At 31.0% G+C, this 18,940-nt stretch overlaps 2 protein-coding genes across 7 annotated transcripts; one reads left to right on the top strand and one right to left on the bottom strand.

Moving 5' to 3' along the window:
• Positions 1-422: 422 nt before the first annotated feature.
• Positions 423-9,863, bottom strand: LOC134697215 (mitochondrial ornithine transporter 1-like). 6 transcript variants are annotated; one of them, XM_063559342.1, is made up of 7 exons: positions 9,794-9,863; positions 7,774-7,920; positions 6,828-7,236; positions 5,780-5,952; positions 4,933-5,094; positions 1,238-1,381; positions 423-795 (listed from the first exon to the last, which is right to left on the bottom strand). In XM_063559342.1, the coding sequence occupies exons 2-6, from the start codon at positions 7,913-7,915 to the stop codon at positions 1,254-1,256; spliced, it is 1,014 nt and encodes a 337-aa protein (XP_063415412.1). In that variant the 5' UTR covers positions 7,916-7,920; positions 9,794-9,863; the 3' UTR covers positions 423-795; positions 1,238-1,253. The 6 variants fall into 6 exon arrangements, with proteins under 6 accessions (XP_063415412.1, XP_063415410.1, XP_063415413.1 ...); XM_063559340.1 differs by lacking the exon at positions 9,794-9,863 and adding an exon at positions 9,683-9,774; XM_063559343.1 differs by lacking the exon at positions 9,794-9,863 and adding an exon at positions 9,070-9,474 and having other exon boundaries at positions 7,774-7,917.
• A 6,261-nt stretch (positions 9,864-16,124) lies between these two features.
• LOC134697213 (uncharacterized) lies at positions 16,125-17,888 on the top strand. The gene is made up of 2 exons (XM_063559336.1): positions 16,125-16,243; positions 16,845-17,888. Exons 1-2 carry the CDS (start codon positions 16,187-16,189, stop codon positions 17,499-17,501), a joined length of 714 nt encoding a protein of 237 aa, XP_063415406.1. The 5' UTR covers positions 16,125-16,186; the 3' UTR covers positions 17,502-17,888.
• Positions 17,889-18,940: the final 1,052 nt, after the last annotated feature.

Genomic DNA, 18,940 nt, shown 5'->3' with positions numbered 1-18,940 from the left:
ACCAAACTTCTGAAATATGAAATACCCACATCCATAGAGTGATGAGATGGAAAAAGATCTAAGAAAAAGATCAAAGGAAATTTGAGCAACAAAAATAATTACAAATCTCTGATATATACAAAGACAGTGTTTTGCTATTTAGAATCCTAAAGCATTCTTATATTTCAGAATCTAAAAGGCTGTGTACCAACAATGAAAATTTCAGATTCCACTTTCGATAGTGAAAAGATGATTTACATCCTTTTATTTCTCTTTCAATATTTTTTATTAAAAAAATATTTAATTTAAAAGATCTATTAATCATTAAATGTAAGAGATAAAATGTAATACAAATAAGTCTGAATGAGCCAAAAATAATTCCATAATTACAGTATAAAATTGACCTCAAGTGGGGAAAAGTGGTTATTCTGGAATTCAGAAAAATAAATATCTATGTAAAAAGCTTCTATTGGCTTGACATCAATTACAATCTTTTTTCATGTACCCGTATTCCTCACTTAATCACTAATGTTTAAGGACTTTTAGTCTGAATGGAAGGTCATGTTATTGTAAATTTCTGAAGCATAATACATTTATAGAGCTACATTTTTTTGTATTAGCACTTATAATAAATTAAAAAGTAAGTACACTCTTTATGAATGATTCCTGTTGCTAAAACAATTTTTTCAAAATGAAATAAGTCTTTTGATTTTTCTTCAACTTGAGATTCTAGGCTTAAAATTCTCAATCAATCATCCTCCACACCAACAATCAGATTCATCATATTATCACAGATCTTTGGCAAATTGGATCAAACTAAAAAGAATGATAAATTGCATTAGCTTCTTATTTGATTATTATACATGTATATTTATGACAATAACATATTTGGTTATAATGCAAATGTCCATAGCTTTGCTGCAAGATAGGACATCTTAGGTTTATATTGTTGTTCCTGTTTTGTAAATGATTTATTTTATAAAGTTTATAAGTGTCAATGTTAGATAATTTAGCAGTTTACCAATATATGAGCTGCCTTGGATAAAATTAAACCTGATACAAGTGCAAATTTATATGTACAAGGCTATGTGTTGAAGACAATACTTTTACAAATTGTGACTTGGATGGAGAGTTGTCTCATTGGCACTCATACTACATCTCATATCTAGTATATATAATACGTTGACATTCATATCAAAAAGATACTTAAGACAACATTTCCCAATATTTTGAATTATTAAAGCATAATTTATCATACCTAAAAATTATTATCATCATCCAACATTATCATAAACATTGTACATAACATCTTTAGTCACTTCTACTGCCAAAAACAATGCTCCAGATGAAGGGAAAGTCCTAAGTAAACATGGTCCTAATCCTTTATACAGCGCTCGTATACCTGTTATAAAAAATAAAGCTTGTAATAGAAACAAAACATGCATCTCACTATAATTACTTTGCAAGTTATATTTCTATTGAGATAGTCAATAAGAGGCTATCTAGATAATAAGATATTTCATTCAAAATCAATATGTAAAACCTTATTGATTTATTTTTCAGTTTCCCTGAGTTTAATTTTATTTCAACAGCTACTGTTGACTCAGTTTCATTTCTTAACACTTTCCTCCATAGTGACGCCTTTTGACGCCACCCCCTTTACTCCATAATGAGGTGTAGTACCTCAGTTTTAAACGCTTTGATTACAAAGTGTCTGGAGTAGACTAAATAAAATTTGTATCCAATATGAAAAGGAATATCATAAGAATATCAGACTTAATTCATTTGATGAAATATTTGTTTTTCGCAATGCATTAATACATGAAAGCATATTAAATGTGAATCAAGTATGCAAAAAAAAAGATTCAATGGAGGAAAGGGTTAAGGAGACTTGAGGACACAAAAATTTTCAGCAAAATTTTAATAGAAAATATTTTCTTATTCATTACAAATTTTATTTAATACACAATTATTTGTTACTTTGATAGGTTACAACAATCGATCCATTTTGGCTCAAGGTTACTTTTTAATGTTACATCATTGACAAAGCTCCAAGTTATCTCCCTTTGTTGCAATTATTTCTCCTTTTAGTTCAACAGATAAAAAATTACTTAACAAAAATGCATGCTTTTTTCGAAGACAGATTGTAAGCTCAAATGAACAGTGACCCCATTTTTTATTTTATTTTTCCATTAAGTATATGATAAAGTTCATTTATAGAAAGAAAAAAAAAATCCTATACCTAAAAACAAATTGAATTTATACCTTTGAGCTCCTTTAAGGTATTAGTACATATTTTCATGGATTTCTTGTGTATTGGTAAAACACGAATATATTGGTTCAATGAAATATTCTTTTCAGTCTTTATGCAGAATTTTTCAAAATCACAAAATTAAAGTATTCAAGAAAATACAATTTTACCTCACATGTTACATCTAAAAACATTCAGGTATTTGCCATGAAAAAATTTCTCTTAGCTGTGGTAATCTGTATTCTAACTTAAATTGTGTTGTTGGGTTGTTGTTTCATTGACAATTACCTTATATCTTCCTTTTTTTTATGCCCCAGGGTTGGGGATGGGGCTTAGGTTCTACCCTTGTCTGTCTGTACCCTGTACCTCTATCCATCAGTCTGTCTATTCTCTAACTTAAGTTTACTTCAACCAAATGGTATGAAACTTATATACAATGCTTATTCCCACACAGATCAGGTTTGACTTTTGGTGGCATCACTTTTACAGTTCTAGAGTTATGCCCCTTTACAAAAGGAACCAGATGCACCGCAAGGCGCAGCTTTATACGACTGCAGAGGTTGAACTCTGAACGGTTGGGGCAAGTATGGACACAACATTCAAGCTGGATGCAGCTCTAAATTTGGATTGTGATTAAATAGTTGACACAGCATAGGTTTCTGACACAGAATGAATGTGGTCTAATGAACTTGAAAACTTTTTTTTTTGCCTTTGAGCAATTCACTATGCTGTTGAATATTAATCCTCTCAAAAAAATGTTGGAAGAAATTTTCTTTTTATTTGAAAAAAATCTGAAATGAGAAAAATTGACCCCCCTCCCCCCAATTATTTTTTCACATCACCCTTTCCCTTATTCCAAAACTGATCTCAATTCAAATTTCTAATGGAGTTTGCAACAATAACTGCTCATTTAAATACATCATAAAATATTAAAATGTAAAAAAAGTGCTTGTTATCACTGAATGGTAAAGATTGTTTTAATTTATCAGTTGGTTGTAAAAGTGAAAATACATTGTATATTGTATAAAACAATGATTTAAGTTGATTCAACTACTATTCCAGACAAAGAAAGATAACTTCAATTGAAAATTTCTTGCTATTGCACAATATTGTGCAATTAGATATTTCTTGCTATTGTGCAATACTGTGCAATTGAAAATACTTGCTATTGCACAATACCCTGCAATTGAAGATTTCTTGCTGTTGAACAATACAAACTGTGCAATTGAAAATTTCTTGCTATTGCACAATACTGTACAATTGAAGATTTCTTGCAATTGCTGAATACTGTGCAATTGAAAAATTTCTTGCTATTGCACAATACTTAATATAATAATTTTGAATCCTGATTTGGACCAACTTGAAAACTGGGCTCATAATCAAAAATCTAAGTACATGTTTAAATTCAGCATATATATCAAAGAAGCCCAAGAATTTATTTTTTGTTAAAATCAAACTTAGTTTAATTTTGGACCCTTTGGACCTTAATGTAAACTGATTTGAAAACGGGACCAAAAATTAAGAATCTACATACACAGTTAGATTTGGCATATCAAAGAACCCCAATTATTCAATTTTTGATGAAATCAAACAAAGTTTAGTTTTGGACTCTTTGAGCCCCTTATTCCCAAACTGTTGGGACCAAAACTCCCAAAATCAATCCCAACCTTCCTTTTATGGTCATAAACCTTGTGTTTAAATTTCATAGATTTCTATTTACTTATACTAAAGTTATGATTTGAAAACCAAGAAAAATGCTTATTTGGGCCCCTTTTTGGCCCCTAATTCCTAAACTGTTAGGATCTCAACTCCCAAAATCAATTCCAACCTTCCTTTTGTGTTCATAAACCTTGTGTTTAAATTTCATTGATTTCTTTTTACTTAAACTAAAGTTATTGTGCAAAAACCAAGAATAATGCTTATTTGGGCCCTTTGTTGGCCCCATAATTCCTAAACTGTTGGGACCAAAACTTACAAAATCAATCTCAACCTTCTTTTTATGGTCATAAACCTTGTGTTAAAATTTCATAGATTTCTATTTACTTAAACTAAAGTGATAGTGCGAAAATCAAAAGTATATCTGGACGATGACGAAGACGACGCCAACATGATACCAATACACGACCAAAAAATTTAAATGTTTGCGGTCGTATAAAAATTGCTGAATTTTTTATTTCCGTTCTCTAACTTTAGTTTGATTCAACCAAATATGTCAAATGTTATGAAACTTATACACAATGCTTATTACCACAAAACACAGATCAAGTTTGAATTTTGGTGGCTTCATTTTTACTTTTCTAGGGTAATGCCCCTTTATAATTTAATGTTATATGCCAGGGGGGCATCATCTGTGTACCTATGGACACATTCCATATTAAATTATTTAAGAATTGAATGCTCTTTTTTGTAAATTTATTGGGGTGTAAAAGCGTTGACCGAAGTACATTTTGTATAAAGTTACAAAAAAAGCATTCAATACTTATAATTGCATTTTTACCTATAGGATCATGAAAACACGCCTTTTATCAAGTTTTTTTTTCATTTACCTGTGCACTTTATTGTGGGACCTCATGTCATCATGAATGAAAAGTTGCATTATGATATGCAATTGATTCAGGAATCTCACGAGATTGCTAGTTAGCCAATCAGAATAACTTATTATAATGAAACATACATCTAATGTATTTATTAAACAATATTACCTTCTTCCCTATGAATCTGTAGGAGTGTCTTGTAAAATGAAGGAGCCGCCTTTCCCACAGTACTATTGACCTGTATCCTAGATTTGACAACATCAGTTGGAAATATAGATGTCCATAGTGCTATACCCCCGATACCACCAGCTAACATAGTCCTCAATGTACCTGAAGATAAATACAGATTATAAATATAGATGTCCATAGTGCTATACCCCCTATACCACCAGCTAACATAGTCCTCAATGTACCTGAAGATAAATACAGATTATAAATATAGATGTCCATAGTGCTATACCACCTATACCGCCAGCTAACATAGTCCTCAATGTACCTGAAGATAAATACAGATTATAAATATAGATGTCCATAGTGCTATACCCCCTATACCACCAGCTAGCATAGTCCTCAATGTACCTGAAGATAAATACAGATTATAAATATAGATGTCCATAGTGCTATACCACCTATACCGCCAGCTAACATAGTCCTCAATGTACCTGAAGATAAATTACAAATTAATAAGAAGCATATTTTTTATTGAGTTTGTTTATCATAAAATTTAAATTCAATAGGAATATATATGTCCTCTTACTTGGATAGGGAGTTGTCTCATTTTTTTAAAAGACAAAAATACACCATATGGAATTTGTACCATAGATGACAGTACTTGGAAAGTAGAAGGTAGTTAAAAGTTCAACTTAATCCACTTTATTTCAGATATCTAAAACTAATAAATGAAATTTAATCTAATGAAATTTTTTAGATTTTTAGCATAGATAAAACAATGTTTAAATGGTTGTATTAATTATATAACAATTTCAATGGTTTAAATACACCAGCTAATAATTACCAATATCCTCCTTTGTTTTCCCTTTTGGTGTAAGATAGCGTCTGCTAGCCTCATATCCTCCAAAGAAGAAGAAGTAGCCTGGAATTTCTCTAGCCATTGTACTTGTCAGGCCTTTAAACATTCCTCTGATTCCCTCAGCATGTAGAATCTCCCTTGTCAATCCAACTGGACCACTTATCAAAATGAAAAAAAAACATATTTTCATCTATGTCAACCATTTACAATTTGCTAACAACAATATGATGAAAAACTTACTTAATCTTAAAATAGATGAGGTAATATAACCTACTATTTAACCAAAAAGAAATGGAAAATAACCTTAAGGTTGTACCAAACACCTTGACTAAAATTAATTTGGTTTGTTTAATTTTCTTAAAATTTTGACAAAATATTTACTTTGAGACCATGACCAGGATGCCACAAATATAAAATTTCAAAAAACTTGAACGACACACTTTATCTGAAAAATGTAATCGAATAAATAGCCGTTTCACAAACGTTTAATTTGATCTGACATTGAGAAGCTTAAAATTCCTTTAACAATAAAATGTGATTAAAACTTTCAGCTGGTTTTTAAAGAGTTATCTCCCTGTAGTGTTATGTACCATCTTAATAGACCTACAAAATTTAGTTTAAATTAAAAAGAATGAATATCATGTCTATAATGTCTATTAATATTGTGATAACCATACATGTTTAAGACACTGAACCCCTAATCTATTCTTTAGTGTGTTTTAGGGGTAGTTTCTATTCATTGAATATTAAAATCAACAAAGTCTCCCTAAAAAAATCTAGTTTTTTTATAAATGTTATATGTTTATCATGTTTATATTGAAAAAAAATAATTGTTTGAAATACTGTGGATACATTATTACTTGCTATATACAATGTACATAGTTGTGAGAAACAACAAACAAAAATAGGTCAGAGAAGTTTTGATTCTTTTTTGTACATGTTGTATGGTGATTAAATTTATCAATATGAAAATACAGCCATGATTTATTATAAAAGAATAATCGAAATCTAATTTACAAAAGTTTGAATATACATTTTTAGTCTCTCTAATCCACCTTCCAATTTTCCTTGCGTGGCCATTTCCCTCATCGCCTGCAGACGACACTTTATAAGTTCTGTAGGACACAATGTAAATGAGCAAAAAAATGCAGCTCCACTTCCTGCCAGCGCATTTTCAAGTGGATTTAAATGTTTAATTTCGTGTTTTCCAACACTTAACATAACAAGTTTTTGGCAAACTCCATAGAAACAAAATAAAACTGAATTTTCTGCAATATTTGCTGTAAGAGCTGGCATAGTCCCAGCATATAGACCTCTTATTCCATCTTTTCGAAATGTTTGAGAGAAGCAATCAAAAGCATTTTTATATAGAGTTGGAAATGTCTGCATCTTAACCTTGACTGTGTCTAATGATTGTCCCACTACGACATTAGCAATTCCTCCTGAAAATAAAAATATAAATGATTGTACAATTTTTTTTTATAATCTATATCATGATGATTATATAAAAGATGGTTATGACTGATAATCTTCAACACCCCTAAAAAAAAAACACCAAACCACCGTATTATTCTGTATAAAAAAAAAATTGCAACTAGCTGGAACATCATTTCCAGAAATTTTTAATAGTCATACATGTATGTAAAGGGCTAGTAATTTTTGGCACAACCCTAACACTACAAAGTTACATTGTAAAACAAGACTACATGGACTAGAAAGCATAAAGCCCCTCTATCCTAAGCCATATAAGCAGGACACACAAAAAAAACAAATGATTATTGCTGTTCTTTATCTTGACAGTTTGCTGTTACTAGAATAATTTGAATGATGATCCAAAACACTGTTATGGCACATGAATGTTTATAATGGACACTGACCTCCATTCCTAACTTCACCCAAATTTAACTGCTATGGGGCAAACTTTTACTATAGCTTCTATAGTCAATTATGGTTTTATGTGTTTTAGTTTTCACACCTACCATTGCATCCAGCAACAAAATCTATAATGGCATCAGCAGCTGGATTTCTCTTAAATCTTGGTTTATCATGATCATGGTGGTCAGGTATATCAATTATTGGAACTGTATCCACTATGGTTATATGTGGACGCTGGTCACCCATGTCTTCTGAAAAGTGAATAGTCTTATTAATATTGTATGAATTAATGTGTGCTGATATTGTTAAAATTATCTAGCAAGAATTGTTTTGGGGTCTTTATGAAGCTTTGTCATAAATTTGGATTCATATTAAGCAGGAAAGGAATAAAACTGCATTAAGAGGGGCACAGTTAGTTTCCATAAGCTTTCCAAATTTTATAACTAAAAATTATTGCAAATTATGAAATGTTGATTGATTGATTGTTGATTTATAAAACTTTCTCATCTCTTGGCTGTAATAATGGCTGCTATCTACAATTTGTGGATAAAGCTGGAGTGTTACCAGAAAGAACAACCTACTTAACTTGTAGTTAATTTGATGTGGATTTTTCCTTTCTTTCACCTTTTTGATTATAAATTTTTTGTATTCATTTATAATATAAACATTACATTTGAGATGCAAGTTACATGAGCATTTTTTTAATTTATTGAGAAAAAATTGCACATCACTTTTGTTAAATTTAAATTTTTACATATATACATTTTGTAATCTGATAATGTTATTGAAACAAAGGATATATGTATATCTATATCTTTACCTTAATTAGTAACCAACTTATTTAGTAAGTTTGGTTGAACACATGCAGTTTAAAGTATGAACTACTCCAACCCTTTGAGTGTTGTACCAGAATCATATTAACATGTAAACTAGAAACACATCATACAATAATTACATTAGATGTAAGTTTCATTATAATACGTTATTCTGATTGGCTAACATCTTATTCCGTAAACAATTGCATCAGACAATAACATTTATCATGCATGATGACACGAGGTCCCACAAAAAAGTGCACATGTGAATTAAATAAAACTGGATAAAAATCGTGTTTTCATGATTTTAGCTTAAAAAATGTAATTATAAGTATTGAATACTTCTTTTTGAAACTTTATAGGGTTGTAAAAGCGTTGACCGTGCGTAAATTTTTAGAATGAAGCGCTTCCGCGCTTCATACAAAATGTACTTCGATCAACGCTTTTACCACCCAATAAATTTACAAAAAGAAGCATTCAATTCTTAAATGAATTATGTCCCTTGATCGAACCATAAAGTTTATATACAAAATATAAATTGAAAAAAAATATGAATAAATTTACTATACAGAGATGCTGTTTTACCTGCTTGCAAGGAAAGTCACAAAAAGCCAAAGTAATAGTTATCCAATGTCAATCAAGTTGTATGTATATAGCAAAAGTGCTTCTCATGACTGAAAATAAGCTTTAATAGCTTTTGTAGGTTTTAATTTGATGCTTGACAATTCCAGTTCAAACTGGTCAAATTTAGTTGTATCAGTTCATATTTGTTCTTATTAGTCTGTATAAGCTATTGTTAACCCTTAGTTTACATTTTTTGAAAGGGCTTCCTATATTGTTGTGTTTATATTATGACTTATACCATTTATCATAGCATAATTATTACCAGAGACATATATATACACATATCGTCTCTGTTATTACTATCATTAGGACTTCAGAAAAAAATTATTCCAGACATATTAAACAAGTCAAACCATCCACAAAGGCAAATTGTAATGTGCTTTTTAAACTCAATATTAAGACAGCACAAAGAGACTCTGACGCATGCCTCAATGACGATGTTTTGTTAAAAATTATACTGACACATACATGTGTAACGGAGTTTATAACCTTTGAGATAATCAGGGTCAACTTATTTTTTAATGATTCGGCGAGGAATGCAAAATGCAAATGGCAAAAAAGTACATATGCAAACCCTTGATCTTTGTTTTACATACTTTTCGTTTTATGACAATTTCAATTAGTCAATTCAATTTTAAAATTCATTTATCTGACACGATGATTTTGTTGACAAAACTGAACACACCTCCACTAATACGAACTTTTCATTGGTTGATTTTCTGCACTGTCAAGGTCAACAAAATCATTAAAAAAAAAACGTATTCCATGTAGTTACGAATGAGTTCCGTGAAAGATATAATATATATATATATATATGTCTCTGGTTTCGACAGCGATGTCACAGAAACAAGAGTTTTAATAGTACAAACAGATCTTCTTAAGGTGGTATGGGTGTCTTCCTCCATCTTGGATTGTAAAAAACAGAGAACCAAAGGTCCAGATTTTCCATCAAGTTAGCAAAATTTGATGCAGGAAAGCAGATAGTTAATGTGAATTTTCATTTATAAGACCCTTATAAGAACAAATTTATAAGAATATAACTTATAAATATTAATATTTGTGCAAATGTTAATTATTTTTGGTTGTTTTTCGTTTTTTTTTTTTGTTTTTTTTTTTAAATTGCCATTTTAAGGGGAGATAACTCTAAACAGTGAATTTTCTGAAGGATTCTACATGGAGTTTTCCTATTTTGTATTTTAGCCGGAAAAACGAGCGGTGACCCTATCTTTTCTTTTGATATTCTCAAAGCAGTGTCTGAAATCTATCTTTTCCTGAAGTATTTAACAATTTTATCATTGTGTTTAGTTTCTAATCACAAAATGGTGATTTTTCTTGTATAATCCATACAAAATGTGTCATTTTGTCCCGTCCTGTAGCTTGAGAAAATGCCAGGTGACCCATCATTTTTATTATATTTTTCGACATTTATCAAGATACTACATTTTGGCAAAGTATGAACAAATTCTATCATTTTTATTTTAGACTCCCATACCATTAATTGTCCAATGTCCCCAGTTTTCAAAATAATATTGGCACCTGAATACAGGGACTTTTCTATACTATAGGGGCATTGGAAAATTAAGCCAACGCGTGGAGTGATATAAAAAAAGCCCGAAGTTATCATAAATGGAGCTCCATTTTTATATAAAGTGAAACTGAGAATGATAAAAAAAGGTTTTTGAAATCTTTTACTTAAAACTTAATGAAATTTCATGATATGTATATATGACCATCAGTTTTAGTTGTACGGTAGTTTGTGAAACCGATATATGGCAGAGGGGTAAATGGATTAAGTTCAGGTGATATTAACTAAGGATTCACACATAACAGCTCTATATTCAAGGCACCGATGCCATCTGATTTTACAGGTATACTTTCTTTCGACATTTGGCCGATATAAAGACTTATATTGTTGCTATTCTTTAGTATCAAAACTTTTTAAATCTTTGAATTGATAAGTTACACGGACCCATGTACCATAGTTTGTTTGATTTTCCATTGAAAAAGTGAGCGGATATCTACATATAAACCGTGATCTACCGGCACTCAGTATATTGGGCCGAGATAACGAACCTATGATTATATTGTACAGTGACGTCTTGAAAAATGACATTTTTACTATAAAATGGAATAAAGCGGAAAACATCAAGAAATTATAAAAAGTTTTTTACTCTCTAGAATTGTGAAAAAAAAATGCATCTTAGTTGAAAAAGTTAAGTTAATATAAAAAAGAACGGTATCTAGTAGTCATCTTTAAGTTGCATTACTTTATTATTCACGACACCAATCAAACATAACCCATTACACGCATTACTTTACGTAAAAAATATATTCACAAACGAGATAACGACACAACGTCACAAAGCCGCTCCAAGCTCCGCAATAGCATTTCGGGAATATATTCAAGTAAGTTTTAGCATTTGTAGGGACAAAGTTCGATCATGATGATGAAATCTTTCTTTACTAGACTAACAGATAGGACCAAACGGTCAAGTGATCATACTACATGGTCAAATCATAGTGTTGCAAGTGACAAATCCAAGGAAAGTGAAGACATGCACATACTTGATGGTGTCCGCCGTTGGAGTTTCCGCCATCGATGCCTTCCAGACGAGAAAGCAGAAACTTTGATGACCGAAGAGATTGCAAACAATACGATAAGTGCTGGTTATATAGATTTTAAATTAAAATATCTTGAGCAGTGTCACCGTCACCCATCCCTTCCTAATGCTGCCATTTCAACTGTTAGTACCACCATTATTAGAGAAGAGGAAGACAGACGTCTTGATGAAAGGAAGAAAACTATTACAGCCGTTCGCAGTATAGTTAAACGATCGAGGAAAATCATTAAAGACTTCAAAACACCACAGCGAGTTCAAAACAGAATCAGACTTCAGGAAATATATCAAGAACCCGTTTCAGGAATTCCAGACTTTTTGGTAGGATTTTCTCGTGGAACTTTTAAATTAAAACCAACTTTTGACTGTGAAAAGAAATACGACAGTTTAGAGGTTGAACGGCTTGCTGATTCAAACAGATACATTCTTGTAGAGTTTTCAAAAAACCGAAATGGGCAATCTGTTAAAGTTACAGAGAAGATAGAGTCGGAAAAGTCAGATCAAACCGAGGTTTATAAGTGTTGCAATGCAGTTCTTTCCCATGCCACTACTAGAAAGATAGAAATTCATGGTGCGCATATAGAAAACGATGGAATAACTAACAGAAATTTCGTTCTTATTATTATTAACGAAGGTTCCTTTTGTGGACCAATAGATTTAAGCGGTGTTTATAGACGAAAACTGAAATCGTTGGACAAATTCGTTACATGGAAAATAAAATTTATGGCAGAAAAAAATTAAATAAACGATTATTTTCCTATATTTTTGTTTAGATGTTGTAGCTCTTAATTCCCCACATTTTCTAATTTACTAATTTCCCAAAGTAAAATAGGCGCGACACTAACATTATAATTCACAGTCATTTAAATCTCCCCCCGAAAAAGCCGACAAAGATCGATGCAAAAAAAACCAACTTAATGTTACTTCTGAATAAGGGAATATATTTTAACATACACTATGCACGCAGTTTCCAACGGATCAATTTCTTTAATTTCTGACAGAGCAAGTAATGAATTTTATTGTGACTTAAATTTTTACTAAGATAGTACATATTTTTTAAGGGGGCAACTGAAGCTTTCGCCTCCGGATGCAGGATTTTCTAGCTTTGTTGAAAACCCATTGATGACCTTCGGCTGGATTTCTTTTGCTGTTGAGGTCAGGTTGTTTTCTCTTTGACACATTCCCTATTTGAGTAAGATATAGACGTACGTGAACTCCTCAGGGGGTCCAGGCAAAACAAAATCCCATATATTGAATAATAGTTCAATTTAACCAAATATCATATGCATATATCATCACAGACATTTATTATTCGAATTAAGCCATTTCTAGTACCAAAGTGTTCCTTATAGACATTAGATACAGATTTACTAGGAAATTTCATACAGATATAAGAAGATGTGGTGTAAGTGCCAATGAGACAACTCTCCATCCAAATAACAATTTATAAAAGTAAACCATTAAAGGTCAATGAACGGCCTTCAACCCGGAGCCTTAGCTCACACCGAATAACAAGCAATAAAGGGCTCCAAAATTACTAGTGTAAAACCATTCATTCCGGAAAAGCAACGGTCTATATAAAAAACTAGATAAAGAGAAAATATCACCATAGAATTTTAAGATAAAATATTAGAAGATAGCTCTAATAATATGCTTTCAGATAAGAAAAAGAAATAAAATGCTTCGCTGAGCACAGCCTGATACAACCGCAGAGGTAAAACCCTAAACATTTCGGGCAAATTTTGTCTGAATTTGGATTGTGATAAAATTTTTGACATAATATAGGTTTCTGACACAAAATAAATGTGGTCAAAGATCTTACAAATCCTTTGCCCAATACTGTCACAGTGTGCAATTGAATATTTCATCTTGAAAATTTTCAAAGATTTGAAATTTGAAAAAATTTGGAAAAAAATATGAAAACCATAAAAAAAAAATTGCTTCTTTTGGTCTTTTTTTGGCCCCTTATTGCTACATGTTTGGACAAATATCCCCAAACCCAATCCCAGCCTTCCCTTTGTCATCTGGAAGATTGTGGTACAATTTCAGAGAAATCGACCCATACACTTGCACACAAGTTAGTGCCTGGAAACGAGAAAAATGCTGGTTTTGGGCCCCTTGTGGCCCTTAATTCATTACCTGTTGGCCCCATAACCCCTATAATTAATCCCAAAATTCTACTAGTTGTATTAAACATTGTTGTACAATTTTAGACCAATCAAAATATTTCTATATTTGAGTAATTTATATATCCTGAAACTAGAAAAATGCTTGTTTGGGCCCCTGTTGGACCCCGTATTCCTAAACGGTTGAGACCATCGTCCCCAAATCCAAACCTTCCTTTTGTGTGAACTTTCTGAAAAAAACACAAAGATCTATTTATTCAACTAAAGTTATTGTCCGGAAACCAATGTGTCTTCGGACGACAACAATAATATACTGTATTTTTGTTAAACACCCCCGTAAATTTGATAAAAGAAATAGTTTTCTATATTAACACGAATAGTCTAACATATGAATTACATACTAATCTCAAAATTTGCCCATTTTATTAAAGATCTAGACCGATTGTTATCTACTATATCAAAATCCAAGTTGGAGGAAGACACCTATGCTACCTTAACCGACCGTGCGAGGGCTTTATAGCCAGTCAAGTTCGTTAAAACTTCCATATTTAGCTATCTTAAGAAACCGGTGTCCGTGACCATAGAAGCATTATATCAAAATTTTATTATACTTCCATGCTGTCACATATATAATATTTAAATAGTTTATGTTGTTTGAATGCATGCTTTGTAAATATTCTATCATAAATAGTCCATTGGAGAAGACTCGTCCCTTTTGCATATTTGAGCAAATAAAATATTTAAATATCATGACATGCTTCAGTTTCATTGTGTTCACAACCAAATAGAATTTCAAATGTACATGTATAATTACTAAATTACGTCATAAAAATCCGATGATTTGTTATAAAAATTGTCAAAATGTAGTTTATATCAGGCATGCTGTACATATCAACTCAACAGAAATGTGAAATGTTCGATAGTCTTGTTGGATCGATCTTAAGCTACGGTTCTGAGATATGGGGGTTTCATCATGCCAAGGACATTGAACAGGTTCATAATAAATTTTGTAGATTTGTACTTAAAGTTGGTAAAAATTCACCTATTTGTGCTGTTATCGGTGAACTTGGACATTTCCCAATGTATACTGAGACTACTATAACGTGTTATAGTAGTCTCAGATGTATATTATTAGAAAACAAAGAATACTTAAATATTGGTTGAAAATTGTTACCAAGAAACCTCCTATTGTATTTGATGTATATAAAATGTTGGTTAATGATGCTGAGAATGGTAAAACAAACTGGGCGTCAAATGTTCGTACCTTGTTAACTGATCTTGGTTATAATTTTTTATGGTATAACCAAGAAAATGTTTTTTTTTCATATGATGTTTTGAAACTACGCCTCTATGATCAGTTTATACAAAACTGGCGTTCTAGTATGTTCGATTGTGAAAAATTGGATATTTTGAAAATGTTCAAAATTGACTTTTGTTTAGAAAAATATTTACTTCTTGATGTCAATGTTAAACTCTTAGCACAACTTAGATGTGGTTCACTTAAACTCAACATTGAAACTGGACGATATAATAATGTGCCTCGTAATGAAAGACTTTGTCAATGTTGCAATATGAAAGATATTGAAAATGAATATCATTTTGTAATGATTTGTCCAGCCTATAGACATCTGCGTTTAAGATTTTTGCCTAAATATTATTGTTCTTGGCCTAATATGTCAAAATGTTTATCACTTATTCAAACAAGTTCAAGGACTTTGGTATTAAAACTTTGTTGTTTGTTAAATGAAAACTGGAAACTACGGTCACAACTGATAAAGTAGATTATATATGGTACTATCTGTTTAATATGTGGTGTTGTTTTTTTTTGGTTTTTTTTGTGTTATTATTTTGCTTTCTGTTTTCATTTATATTATGTCGCTTACTATATTATATATGTTGTTGATGCTATAGCATTATATTATATGCTGATTTGCAATAAACTTATTACAATTACAATTTTAAAAAAAATATCATAAAAAGTATGGGCTGCCGGGCTTTGTTTCATGCAACAAGTTGTGCAAAATAGTCAGATTTTGTATAAATATGTATTGAAAACATAAGTTTGTGTGACAAAAAGATAACTACACTATTGAAATTTAAGATGAAATATGAGAAGTTAGCTTTAATTATCTGCTTTGAAATAAGAAAAAAGAAAAATGGGATCACCCGACTCGTTTTTCTGCTACACAATAAAATAGGTAAATTTAAAACACATTCTAACATAAAAATTAGTGCATATTTGATTATATTTGTACCTTATAGAGTGCAAACAGGTAGGTGTAAGCCTGTGAATAATTTGTTCTTCTACACGACGGTCCGCCTCTCTTTTCCAAAATGGCACACAGTGATGCATGGAAAACCTGTTTAAAGCCAAGAAAGGAGTTGGAAGAGGTTTGCTTTTACAGTTTTATTTAAAAAAAAAATCAATATTTTTGTAACTTGTGTCATTTGTTTTAAGGGGAAATGAAATTTAAATGGCAATGTGAAGGAATATGAAGTGTTGCGTAGATTTACCAACATTTTGTTAATTACAATATTGAAATTTAAAAACAAGTTGGTGCATTTAAAAGAGTATCTAAATTCATCTAGATTTAAGAGTTATTTTGTTTTTGTTTTGATACAATATGACATTAAACAAATATAGAAATATACAATTGCTCGAGTTCGCTATCTTTTCATATCTTTTTTTCTGTTTATATCGCTTCACTGACCGTCAGCAGTCTGCTGAGACAAAAAAACAAACAAACCACGAAACGAAGATCCATATTATCGAGCCCAAGCCTTGTATATTGTTTATTTTAGACTATTGTGATTTGGATATACTTTTTAGAATGATCCATATTATCGAGCCCAAGCCTACGGCTTGTATATTGTTTATTTTAGACTATTGTGATTTGGATATACTTTTTAGTATGTAATGAATGTAATGTAAGAATTTGACTCATGTTAATGTAAAATGTCATCAACTTTTACCGAAATTCATTGCTTTCAGGTGCTTGACAGAGTCAACAAATCGATTGAAATAAAGGACGCGCACATTGAATTGTCAACTGTAGCACGTGCACATGAGTTAGTCGAATTTCTTGGAGAACATTTTTTCCCTAACGAAACGTTATCTAAATCTATTGGTCTGAAATTTGATGAGGATTTGAGGAAAGACCTTTTAGAAATTCTGAAAGAAAATCTCTCAGTTATCGTGGTTCATAACCGAACAAATGAAATCCTAGCATTGGCGGGACTTGTCTTAGAATATGATGGAATGCCAGAAGTGAAACTAGCACATAAGAAATTTGCTCTGATAATGGAATATATGAGGCATAGACAGAATGACATGGACGTTTATAAACGCTTTAAATGTAACAAATGTGTAAACATTGCTTTCCTCGGTACACACAGAGAGCATAGAGGAAAAGAATTAGCAACTACTGTTTTAAAGGCGGCTCTAGCTTTTGCTAAAGAATTGGGATCAACGCCTGTTTATTTCCACGGAGAAGGGTCTGCACATGCATCGCAGAAAATATTTGAGAACTTACAGTTTGAAATAATTCATAGGTTTAAAAACGAAGAGTATGAAGTTAATGGAGAAGTTCTTTTCAAGAATACTGGAGACGTCAAGGAACTCATTTGCTATGTTAAAGAAATGCATTAGCTTAATATGTTTTATTAACCCAACAGAAATGAACCACAAGTAGCTATTTTAGAGTAAACACTCTTTTATTTAGACAAATACATAAATTATTCTCCTTTTGAATTGGAAAATTAATTCATCAAGTTTAACAGAAATATAGCAATTCATATTTAATATACATGTATAAATACCGAACTCCAAGGAAAATTCAAAACGGAAAGTCCCTGATCAAATAGCAAAATCAAAATGACTAAACACATAATACGAATGGAAAACAACTTTCATATATTGGCATTTTTATGTAGAACATAGTGGATTAACCTAGTTTTATTGTTAGCTAAACCTTTAACTTTTATGACAGTCACATAAAATCAATAATATTGACAACAATATGTGTGTATGTATATGTATATAAAATTATACATATTCAACAGACAAAAGAAACTTACGGAAAACTGATTGAAATTGACATCTAAAGAAGATAGTTGCTTGTAACTTGTTGAGCCTTCAGGAATTATATTTGGAATCTCTTAAGTTTTCAATAAATATTACATTTTCGTTTATTTTTTTATTTCTTCTAACGGAGAGTTGATAGTTGTCTCATTATCAATCATATATACCACATCTTCTTATTTTGATATTTACTGCAATGATATTCGTGATGTGTGGATGCAGCAGAATGTGAGTGTATGCTTTTTTATTGTTGAGCCTTCGACATTAGTCGAAAAAGCGAGACATACCGACTCTACAATTCGTCCACAAATATTCACTCTGTGGTTAAATTTTTTGAAATTTAAACTATACTGGATTTCTACCAAACTGGGACAGAAGCTTGTTCAAACTTTATGGACATCAGAGAGTATCTAGATGTAAATCTTGTAAATCTTGTAAAAAAATAAATTCCCTTTTTTCCGTATTTACTTATAAATGGACTTAGTTTTTTTTTTATGCCAGGAAACATTACATTCACTCTGTGGTTAAAGTTTTATAAAATTTCTTTTTTTGATTATCCCGGATTTGTACCAAACTAGAACAGAAGCTTGTCTATGATCATAAGATAGTATCTAGATGTAAATCTTGTAAAAAAATAAATTCGTTTTTTCTGTATTTTACTTATAGATGGACTTAGTTTTTCTGTCAGGAAACAACACATTCACTCTGTGGTTAAAGTTTTAATTTTTTTTTAACTTTCTCATACTATTTTGGATTTGTACCAATCTTGTTTAAGATCAAAAGCTAGTAACAAGAAGGAAATTTTGTTAAAATGTTGTAACTGTGTATCTGTATTTTACTTATTAATGGACTTAGCTTTTCTTCCAGTTAACATTACCTTCAGCCTGCAGTTTTTAAAACATTTATTAGATTCATAAACTATCCTGGATTTTTACCAAACTTGGACAGAAGCTTCATACAATCAAAAGATAGTATCAAGAGGAATATTTTTCCCCCTTATTTTTGTT

Source organism: Mytilus trossulus, chromosome 14 (assembly GCF_036588685.1).
Source record: "Mytilus trossulus isolate FHL-02 chromosome 14, PNRI_Mtr1.1.1.hap1, whole genome shotgun sequence".
Taxonomy (NCBI): domain Eukaryota; kingdom Metazoa; phylum Mollusca; class Bivalvia; order Mytilida; family Mytilidae; genus Mytilus; species Mytilus trossulus.
This window is presented reverse-complemented; position numbering and strand designations above follow the sequence as displayed.